This window comes from Octodon degus, unplaced genomic scaffold, assembly GCF_000260255.1.
Source record: "Octodon degus isolate 3935 unplaced genomic scaffold, OctDeg1.0 scaffold00033, whole genome shotgun sequence".
Taxonomy (NCBI): domain Eukaryota; kingdom Metazoa; phylum Chordata; class Mammalia; order Rodentia; family Octodontidae; genus Octodon; species Octodon degus.
The window spans coordinates 14,253,139-14,264,589 of record NW_004524609.1 but is presented as its reverse complement, the minus strand read 5'-3'; the positions used below and the strand labels follow the sequence as shown (position 1 = coordinate 14,264,589).

At 43.4% G+C, this 11,451-nt stretch overlaps 1 protein-coding gene across 1 annotated transcript in view; it reads left to right on the top strand.

The window, feature by feature from the left end:
* Window positions 1–10,397: 10,397 nt before the first annotated feature.
* Cd300lb (CD300 molecule like family member b) overlaps window positions 10,398–11,451 on the top strand; it is a 10,236-nt gene continuing 9,182 nt past the window's right edge. The window contains exon 1 of the mRNA XM_023714037.1: window positions 10,398–10,506. Coding sequence (XP_023569805.1) covers window positions 10,467–10,506 — 40 coding nt within the window. The 5' untranslated portion in view covers window positions 10,398–10,466. The remainder of the gene's footprint in view (window positions 10,507–11,451) is intronic.

The following is an 11,451-nucleotide window of genomic DNA, read 5'->3' as shown; positions in this document are numbered from 1 at the left end:
GTTCTGGGTTTTTCTTAGTTCCCCCTTGTGGAAATTTCCCTCCCTCATATTTGCAGATTCGTATTGAAGAGTAGAGAAAGAAAGTCTTATTTATATGGCTGGGTATGGAAGAGAAGGTCTTTGTCCAGTTGGCCTCAGGACAAGTCACTCTCCATGGGGTCTACTAGGTGTTCACCTCTGTCTGTATCTTTCCTCCTTTTTATTTCCTTCCCCATGAAGAGCTCTGCAGAGGTCTGCTTCTAACTATGGGGCAGGTGGGTGTACAGGGAGCACTGAGAGACACAAAATCCCATCACTTGGTGTGGACCCCACTGATGATCCCTGTGTTCATTTGAAACCTCTCTGCAGCCGTCAGCCCTGCCCTGGTACTCAGCTCTCCAATTCTTGGCATCAGTCTCTGCTCGGTAGGCATCATGGCGTTTGTCCACAGAAGAACGGAGGGGGCTTCAACTGAGGCTGAGCTGGACTTGGCACCGAGTGTCTTAGTGCAGATGCTCATACCCTCCTGCTTAGCAAGCCATTTCTCATGTCTGCAAGTGTCAACTGCCACTTTTTTTTTTTTTTTTCAACTGCCACTTTTGATGTGGCGGGGAAGATAGTATTGGTTTGAGTGAGGTGTGGCCGCGAGGCTTGTTTGGTAGAGGACATGTGTCCAACCATCCAACCTAGTCCAAGTGAGTCAGAGCCACACTGATGACAGCAAGTAGGAGACCAGGAATGTCACTGGCCCTGACCTGTGTTCGCCCTCAGCCCCAACCACAGCCTCCAGCCCTGAGAAACCACTAGCACCTTGGGACCTCCCCTGGCCCTGTCAGCACATAGCCTGGCACACCAGACAGGACACCTCCTGTCCCAGCCTACAGCCTCAGTGAGGCCTGTGTTGGAACCCTGAGTCTAGGTGGTGGCCGTGTGGGCAGTGGACAGGGAGAGGGACTGCTTCTCTCTCCCTGGAACCCTCCACGATGTCTGTTATGATTTCACCTTTTTCTTTCTTTCTTTTTTTTTTTTGGTGGTGCTGAGGATTGAATGCAGGGCCTCATGCATACAAAGCAAGAATTCTACCACTGAGCCAAATCCCCAGCCCTTCCTTTTCATTTAAAATTGCATTTATGTGAGTCTTTTTCCCCTTTTTCTCAGTAAATCTGGCTAGGGCATCATCTATTTTATGTATTATTTTAAAGAAATAGCTTTTCAATTGACAAATTTTTAAACTGTTTTTTAAAATCTCAATTTCATTGATTTGTGTTCTCGTCTTTATAATTTCTGTCCTTAATTTTGGCTTGGGGCCGGTTTGCTATTGTTTCTCAAGTATCTTATGACTTCTCACGAGGTTGTCTGAACTTGCTCTGTTACCTAATGTGAGCATTGATTGCGATGAATTTTCATCTTAGAACACCTTTCATAATGTCCCAGAGGTTGCAATGAGTTGTAACCTCTTACCCTAACATCCAGTAATTTAATACTGGGTGTGGTGGCACAGGCCCATAATCCCAGTGCTTGGGAGGCTGAAAACAGGAGGATCACTACAAGTCCAAGCTGCGTAGTGAGACCCTGTAGCCCCTGTACTAAAAATAAAAAAAGTAGAAGAAAGAAAGAAAGAAAAGAAAAAAGAAAGAAAAAGAAACTCATCCAGTAATTTAAAAATTTTTTCTTTGATTTCTTTTTTCCCTGTAACTCATTGGTTGCTTGGAAGTATATTATTAATGTTCCAGGAACTGTTGCTTTTTCAGATTTAGATTTCTATTTTTGTTGTACAGTGGTCTGCTTGTATGCATGAAATCATTTCTATTTTTTTATATTTATGTAAGCAGACCTTGTGGACTACCAATATGTGGTTTGTTTTTGGAAAAAGTAACATATGCTGCTGAAAAGCATGCATACTCTACTGTAAAGGGATGGAAACTCTATACAGTCATTAAATCCATTTGTTCAAAGGTGTGGCTTGGCTCTGAAATTTCTATATTGATTTCTTGTTTAGTTGATGTATCTCTGTGAAAATGGAATGTTAAAATTCCCTACTATGATGGTGTTAGTGTTTATTTGATCTTTTAACTTCTGCAGTTTTTGTTTATGAAGATAGATGCTCTAATGTCTGGTGCTTATCAATATTGTCTTTTTTTGGATGACTCCCATGACTAGTATGTAGTGACCTTCTTTGTCTCTTCTAATTATTTTTAGTTTAAAGTTTACCACATCTGATATTAGAATTCTTACCCCTGGTTGTTTTCAGGGTCCCAGTGAATGAAATATTGTTTTCTATCCTTTAATATTTTAGTCTATGAAGATCTTCTTGGATTAGATGAGTCTCTAATCTGTATTCAATCTGTTGAATACAACAGATTGTTGGATTCTATTTTTTGATCCCGTTTTCCTGTCTGCATCTTTTAATTACACAGTTGAGGCCATTAACAGTGAGATATTACGGACATGTGTTGGTTATTTGCTGTCATTTTCTTCTGTGTCTGTTGGTGTATTCTTTGTCTTTTCCTGATTTTTTTTTTTTTGTTTATCCATTGACCTGACTAGTTTTTTTCATGTTTTTAGCTGTGTCCAATTCATCACTTCTGTCAAGAATATTTTAAAATATTTTCTCTGGGGCTGGTTTAGCAATCTCATATACCTTCTGAGCTGGTCTTTTGCATGGAAATACCTTATTTTCCCATCTGTTTGATTTATTTATTTATTTATTTAGTGTGTGTGTGTGTGTGTGTGTGTGTGGCCAGCTCAGCCCACCAGGGGGCAGGGCTGGCTGGCATGTGGTGCTGGGGATTGAACCGTGGTCACTGTGCTTTTGCTTAGCTTAGCTTAGCTTGTTCTAAGTAGGTGCTTTAGACCACTGAGCCATCTCACCAGCCCCTTTCCCATCTGTTTTGAAGGATAGATTTTTTGAGCCCATTAATCTGCATTAGAAGTTACTTGCTCTTAGGGTTTGAAATACTTCACTCCAAGCTCTCCTAGCCTTTAGGGTTTGTACAACTCTGCTGGAATTCTAATTGGTTTATTTTGATGTGTGACTTTTTTGTTTTTCTCTGGCTGCTTTTAAAATTCTAGTTTTTGCTGGATATTTGTTAATTCAATAAAGATATGCTCTGGTGAGCTTCTTTTTCCATCAAAATTGTTTGATGGTCTGTGTTTTTTACTTGCATTTTAATCTCTTTTTTATATTTGGAAAAAAAATTTCTGTCATCATGTTAGTGAATCCATCTGTGCTACTGTCTAGTTTTTCTCTAACTCTAGTTAGCCTTAGGTTGGTCTTCTTGCCACCTAGTAGCTCCTTGATAGCCTTTCGTCTTCTGATTTTCTTTTTGGCTTCTTTGAGCTCTTTCTCACCATTTACTATTTTGTCCTCAATATCAGAAACTCTGTCTTCACGGTGGTCATTTCTGCAGTATATGAATTCTACGCAGCTTTTTATTTCAGTGATTTCTGTCCAATACCTTTCAAAGATTCCATCTTCTTGTTGCGTTTGTCATTTAAATTTTGAACTGTTTTAGTTAGTTCATTTAGTGATTTTTTTTTAACCTATTTCCCTGAATGTCACTGTGCGCATATTGAGTAGAATTGCTGTGCATTTTGGTTCATTTCCTCTTTAAGCTCACCTACATCCCTCAACCCTTCTATGAATTTTTCCTAGATTTCTGCCACCTGGTATTTGCTTTCTTCTCTCTTTGTGACCCTTTGTTCTGCCTTAAGAGAGTTTGTAGGATCCAGAGATCTTCCATCTCCCATTCTCCTATGTGTATGTGTTTATTGTTTATGTATATATCTTTTTAAAAAGTTTTATATGGTCCCCTCCTTTTCCCCCTCCTTTTTTGGTAGTGTTACTTCAGATTGATGACTAGAGAAATGAGGACAGTTTGTGGCTTCTATGGAGAGCTCCAGTAGGATGCGGCCTCCTTGTGAATGATTTTCAGTTCTGTATGTCCTGTGCTAGAGTTTACTTCTTCAGTTATATGCTTTCAGTGATTTTGACACTGTCCCCATATATTTTTTTCAAAAGAATAACTTCTGGTTATAACAGCATCTACAGATTCCATATTATAAGATTTCTATATAGGCTGGGGACATAGCTCAATAGCATAAGCGCCTACCTCTCAAGCACAAAGTCCTGAGTTTGATTCCCAGTATCACAAAAAAAAAAAAAAAAAAAAGACTTCGACATGATAGTCCTTGCTGTCACCTCCCCCACCCCTCTGCTAGTCTCTGAACACAATGACAATTTATTCTTTGTGGTTGTTCAGCAATGCGTTTGGTGAGACAGTGTGGGAGGATGCGGTGTGCTTGGATGAGGAGGTTAGACATTAAGGGGGAGTTAAGTGGGTGCACTAGTAGTGATGAAGAAAAAGCTTGATATGGAGTCTGATTTTCTTAGAATATTTTTAGTTGAGTTGAAGAGTTTGTGTTGAGTTTTCAAAGGATATTTTGTGGGGGCGAGGGTGAGATATGGGAGAGAACAGGTTTACTTTGTGATTGATGGAAGCTGCATGGCGGTCAGAATTTACCACTAGGGAGGACAATAAGATAAGCAAAATATGGAAGAAGGAAAGGCTTAGAACAGAGCAGGTTAAGGAATAACACTAGAGAAGGCTGTGAGAAAGCTAAGTATGGGGAACTAAAAAATTTGGGAGGAGGAATTTACATGTTTGGAAAAAGAATTTAAAAAGTCAATAATATTGTTTTGTGGGTTTGAGGTAAAGAAACTGGATAGAGAACTAAAATAAGGAAGAGAACCCACACACCTATTAAATCAGAGCCAAAGAAGTAATAAATACATGCATTTAAGTAATAACCTAATAAACACAGGAAACCATGAAAGTACATGGCATAACCCCACATTACTAAGTAAATCAAACATACAACAACTTAAACCTGTAAGGTGTTGGGTGGGAATTAGGTATTCCAATGAGAAGTTGTGTATGTGATTCCCAATAGCTTCTTGGCCAGAGGGTCTGAGTGCTCATGCCCCAGTAACTCCTCTGGCCTCTCTATTACAATACGGAAGCTACCTCAGACTCGGGACCTATTTTTGTTGAGTTGCAGGTATTCTTGAACAGTCTGATCCAGTCGAAGTTCTAGGGTTAAGAATTCTTGCTGTCCCTCTCCCTGGGTGTGATGGCAGACTCAGTAGACAGGCTCACTGGCACAAAGTTGTCCACTGAGTTAGGATTATTCCTATGCAATCAAATTAGCTCCAGCAGTGGCAGTTTAATCTGTGACAGTGGTGTCTAGCAGGTCCAGCTGAGCAGTGGCGTACCACCAGACCCTGTTTTGGGTCTCCCTTTAGCCTAGAGAAGAAATCCATGACTATAGTGCAAGCAATAAACAACCCAAATGGTTTTTTAAAAAATGTATTTAGTACAGGGTCTCCAGGGTCTTACTGCACGGATTGGACTCATAGTGATCCTCCTGTTTTCAGCCTCCCAAATGCTGGGATTGCAGGTGCGCTCAGCCATGCCCAGTCTCAATCTTCATCTCAGTGCGCTCCCGGGGGCAGGGCCGGCACCGCATGCCGGGATCAGGTGCTTTAGTCCGCTGAGCTATCTGGCTAAACCCAACAACCCAAGTCTTTTCTTTTTTAATTTTATTTTTTTATTGAGAAATAAATATAAATGAGACAGTTTCATAGCTGATTAATAGGACAGTTTTGATAATCAATACATTGTACATTGTTATCTTCTTAGTGGTTATCCATAGTACAAGAAGCAGACAGGATATTCTGTCCAAACACTGTTAGTACACCTCTTTCTTCTCATTGAATTAAGCAAAAGTAGCTGTAAACCTATCCTAACTATTTTGTATATATAAATACAAAATGATCTTTCCTTTATATCTTTTTTTTTTGTCTTGTCAGGGTGAATATTCTATTGGCATCTAAATACTGTAGATGTTTGAATTCAACTAAACAATCTAACACTGTCTAGCAGTCTCTAATATTAGTAGGTTATCCTCAGAAGTTATTGACTTGAGCCTTTTACAGCTCATCGTATTAATATGGCTTTACTTTATGTACCTCGTTTTTATACTTTTCTCTGGATGGTTAAGACCAAGATATAGCAAGACCTATATACCCAGAAATGTAACTTTTGTATCTGATAAGGTCAGCCAAGTACTCTCAGGATTTATCCTGCAGCCCTGTACCGCCCTTTGTACATCCTTTTGTCAGTGTCTGACCTGAGGATGAGTCACGGCCATTGCTTGACCAATTTGCTCTCTGTGAAAGCTTGAGAAAATGTTTTTTCTCTCCATGTGATTCTCCCCAGGCTCACTTTACATCATCGAACAAACAACCCAAATCTTTTTTTTTTTTTTTTTAATGTGTGTGTGTGTGTGTGTGTGTGTGGCCAGCTCAGCCCACCAGGGGGCGGGGCTGGCTGGCATGTGGTGCTGGGGGATTGAACCGCGGTCCCTGTGCTTTGCTGAGCTTGTTTTAAGTAGGTGCTTTAGACCACTGAGCCATCTCACCAGCCCCAACAACCCAAATCTTGACCCACAGCTGATGTACATGAAATGTGAGAGGTGCGTCTCCTGTAATGGTGCGAAATAACACTCAACAGGAATTTTCTACAGTCAGTTATCTAAAGCCCAGGATGTTTAGGACCAGGTAATACCGGAGTAGGGAAAGGAAAGAGAAAAAGGGCAAAAAGGTGTTTTTTTCTTTCTTTCTTTCCCTTTCCTAAGTACTCCACTCGGGTGTGGGAAGGAGGGCAAAGGATCCCGATGGTGGTGAGGATGCGGGATGTATCTAGAGGAGTATAACATGGAAAACTGAATACAAAATTGATACTGAGAAATGAGATGGGAAAAGATTTTTATGACTGATATAAATAGTAGAGTGAAAGTTAAAGGGGACAAATGAAAAGGGGTAGAGGACCGAAAAGAAAAATTGAGAACCAGTAGGACACGGGTGAGTGGCGCTTTCCCTGGGAGCAGGCGGCAGCTGCGGCTTCATTTGGAGCTATGGCCAAGATTTGGAGCTCGGGACCTTCGTGGTAAGGAGAAAGAGGATCTACAAACCGCTGTGCAGGGTTTCAGGGTAATTCCTGAGGGGATTTGACTGACCTTGGTAGATACAGAAGTTACATTTCTTGTTATATAGGTCTCATTTTATCTTGGTCTTAACCATCCAGCAGAGAAGTATAAAAACAAGGTATAAAAAGTAAAGCCATATTAATATGCTGAGCTGTAAAAGCCTCAAGTCAACAACTTTTGGGGCCAGGGAGATGACTCAGCAGAATAAGCGCTTCCCTCGCAAAGGCCTGAGTTCAATCCCCGGTTCCACCAAAAAAAAAAAAAAAAAAGTCAACAACTTCTGACATTGCCAGTCCTGTGGATAACCCACTACTAATACAGACTACTGCAATATATTGGAATATTTTGCTGAATTCACGTACTTACAATATTTTAATGGTAATGGAATACCTATCTCTGACAAAACTAAACAAAAAAGGAGCTATAAATGAAGGACTATTTTGTATCTGTACATAAAAAATAGTTAGGGGGGCCAGGGAGATGGCTCAGTGGAATAAGTGCTTCCCTGGCAAGTGCAAGGGTCTGAGTTCAATTTCTGGTTCCACCAAAAAAAAAGAAAGAAAGAAAAAGAAAAATAGTTAGGATAGATATACAGCTACTTTCTCTTAATTCAATGAGAGGAAAGAATTGTACTAAAAGTGTTTGAACAGGATATCACATCTGCACCTTGTACTAGGAATAACCACTATGAAGACAACAATGTGCAATATATTAATTATTGAAACTGTCCTACTAAACGTTTTTGAAACTGTCTCATTGCTATTTGTTTCTCAATAAAATTAAGTTTAAAAAAAGAAAAAAAGAAGAAAAAGGAGTAATTGAAACAGCCGGAGGACCTGAAGGTGCAGCGGTCACAGCTGTGCGTCTCCAATGTGGCGTCCCAGCTCTCCAGGACCCGAGTTGTCTGCAGCTCCATCCCCCGTGTTCTCACGTCATCAACCAGACCCAGAAAGACCTCAGGAAGTACTACCAGGGCAAGAAGTACAAGCCCCTAGACCTGCGGCCCAAGAAGACCTCAGCCTAGCGCGTCGCTCAAACAGCACGGAGAAGCGGTAGGCCAGGAGGCAGCAGAAGGAGCCGCCATACCCTCCGCGCGAGTAGGCTGCCAAGGCTTGAGCAGCGCAGGGACAAGAAAACTCAAACTCTGGGGCTGGGGGGAGACGCAGGTGAAAGAAGGCAGGTAAAGATTTATGGATATAAAGGGATAAAGGAGAATTCCCTTACTCTCTGTTAACTATATTGGGAGGAAAAAAAGCAAGAGGAAGAGAAGTACACATACACAGACATGCGCATAAGAGAAAAAAAGGCAAAATAACGAGGTAAGGGGGTGTGCAGAAAGGAAACCAGTGAAATTATATAAATATATATATATATTTTTTTTTAATTAATTAATTTATTTTTTTTGTCTTGAGGCAGGTCTCCCCATGCAGCTCAGGCTGGCCTTGAGCTCATTTGTAGTCCTGGTCTTAAACTCGCCGTGATCCTTGTGCCTCATCCTCCTGGGTGCTTGGATTGCAGGAGTGCACCACCACGCCTGGCTTAAAACTTTTAAAAGTGAAATAAAAAATAATACAATCAAAGAATAATAGGGCTGCAAAGACAGCTCAGCAGTCTAAGCACCTATCTGGCAAGTGCAAAGACCCAAGTTTGATCCCCAGTATTGCATGCCATGCCAGCCCCAGAACCCCAGACACACAGTGCTGGCCAAAACCAGGTGTGATGGCACACAGCTGTAATCCCAGTACTGGGAAGGCTGACACAGGAGGATCACTACAAATCCAAACTCCATAGCGAGGCCCTGTATCAAATAAATAAACAAAGAATAATAACTTTTTCTGTTGCTTTGGATGGATGGCTCTTTTCTTCAGCCTAGGAGGGGTTAAGGAGCAGAGATCAAGCCATGATGGAAGCCAAAGGTGGCAGTCCACCCCCAGCACGATGCTGAGTGTAGAGATCTACTTACAGCGAGAACACAGTGCCAATGAGGGCTTCCAGGCCTAACTCAGTCTGAGCCTGGCGTCTGCCTGCAAGAACTAGGTCCGTGTTCCCTACCCCTGCCTCTCTCTCCCTCATCCACTCTGGGAACCTGGCAGTGTGAAGCAGCTAAGGGGCTGCTTGGGGAACCAAGTACAGACACACAGCTCTTCCCTACCATGGAGTCCCCACAGGCTCCTCCTCCCTGGGTTGTAGCTGCAGGGGCTTGCACTGACGTCACTCACCAACCATTGACTGTGGAAGGCTGTTTGAGAAAAAGTGTCCTGTAGGCTGCAGATGGCCCTCTTCATCCTGATGCAGTTGTCCAGTTCTCTACCAGCGAAAAACTTGGTAGGTTCATGTTGCCTCCCGGCAAGCCAGCTGTTCTGCGCAGTGGCTCACAGTCACTCCGCAGTGTGACCTGTTTCTTCTGTATTACTCAGGGCTAGTTTCGCCCCTCTGTCAGTTCCCGGTGGTTCTAGGTAAGTTCCACTTACTTCGACTCCTCTCCCAGCTGTTGTTTTCTGGACTTGACGTGCTTTATCCTAGAGAAGCCAAGTTGCTGGCATTCACTGTTCCACCTTGTTGGGACCCAACTCACATGTTTCTTTCTTTTTTTTTTTTTAAATTTTATTTATTTATTTATTTATTTATTTATTTATTTTGCGTGTGTGTGGCCAGCTCAGCCCACCAGGGGCGGGGCTGGCTGGCATGTGGTGCTGGGGGATTGAACCGCAGTCCCTGTGCTTTGCTTGGCTTAGTTTGTTCTAAGTAGGTGCTTTAGACCACTGAGCCATCTCACCAGCCCAGTCACGTGTTTCTTAGAACTAAAACTTCATGCAGTTGTTTTCATTTCATGCTCTTACAAAGATTATGTAAATCCAGTTTATAGACTCACACAATAAAAACAGGTCCAGGAGGATTCAGTAAGTTGTCCATGGCTTGGAGGAGGGACAAGAGCCCGAGTCTGTGTGACTTCAGTCTGTACATTTATGCACTTGGCTATAATGTTTGACCAAATCCATGTTCACATTGCCAAGGATGGTCCCCACTTGAGTTGGGGTTCCCTACTGCTGTGGCCCCATCACTGTAGCACAGATTCATTACTGGAGTTGACATCTGAGGTGTTGTCTGCCTTGACCTAAGGCCTGAAAGACTAGATGCCCCCCCAAACCAGTCTGAAGTCTTCCCCCCCCCCACCCTGCACAGGCCCCCTGTCTCCTCTTGCCTACCTAGTGAGGACAGTCTTGACTGATAACCCAGCTCTGTCAAGAAAGACGCCCTTTTTGCTGAGTAATTAAAAGCAGGAAATACTCTATAATAGGAAATGAATGAGTAACACGATCAGAGGCAATCTGGACAGCAGAAGTCATCAGCCTGGACTCAGGCAGTCCTCCGGGAGTCCAGCTGGATCTGGTTGCTGCTTGCTGTCAGTCAGAGCGGGCGAGCAGGGAAGCAGGACCATGTGGCTACCCCCAGCTATGCTCCTTCTTAGCCTCCCAGGTGAGTGGGGCTGGGCTTGGGGCCTCAGTGCTACAGGAGCAGAGCAGGAGGCAGAGGGCAGCTGTCCCTTGAGGACACCTGCCCCATGCACCAAGGTGGGGGGCTGTTTTGTCAGTTCATTCCACAGAAGTGTGCTGGGCCCTAGGTAAAGCTCAGAGTGTATCAGGCCCTCAGGATCTGCAGAGGAAAGGAAAATGGGGCGGCTATTAAAGAAGAGCCCAGAGAGCAAGGAGGGTTGAGTGTACATTTGAAGAACAGGGCAGGGCACAGTGAGGTGCCAGGAGAGGTGTGCCCAGAGCAGGAAGACTTTCCCACGGGGAGAGCTGGAGAAAGCATCCTGGAGGCTGGGCTTTTGTCAGCTCTTAAAGGAAGTGACTGGTCCTTCCTGCAAGCATTCCAGGGGCAGCACTGCTGTGCAAGGTGTGCAGGCTCCACCCGGAGGGCATAAGAAGCAGAGGAGCTCTCAGTACAGGGTGCCTGCAATCGGGCCCAAGATGTGAGGCTGCTCACCAAAGACACAATGGGGAGGGATGGCTGGGAATGTAAGTCTGACTCAAGCTTTGCCTTTGACCCCAGCTGTCCCTTCTCTTTATCCCAGTGTTGGGCTACCCCGGACGGTGAGCAGAAGGGCTGGGTGAGAGGGCACACACATACACACACACACACCCATATGCACACACTGACACGATGAACTCAAAGGCACACACCTGTGCGGTGTCACACCCCATCCACCTCATTCATGGTCACACACTCATTCCCACACCCACTCCCACTCATGCTCTTACACATACAGGGACACAAAATGTCATCCCTGGAGATTATTTAGATGAGGATTTTGCACACACAGGAAGGACGGATACAAATGAGGAAGTTTATGTCACAGAGTCAAAAAGAAAGAAAGAAAGAGAGAGAGAGAGAGAGAGAGAGAGAGAGAGAGAGAGAGAG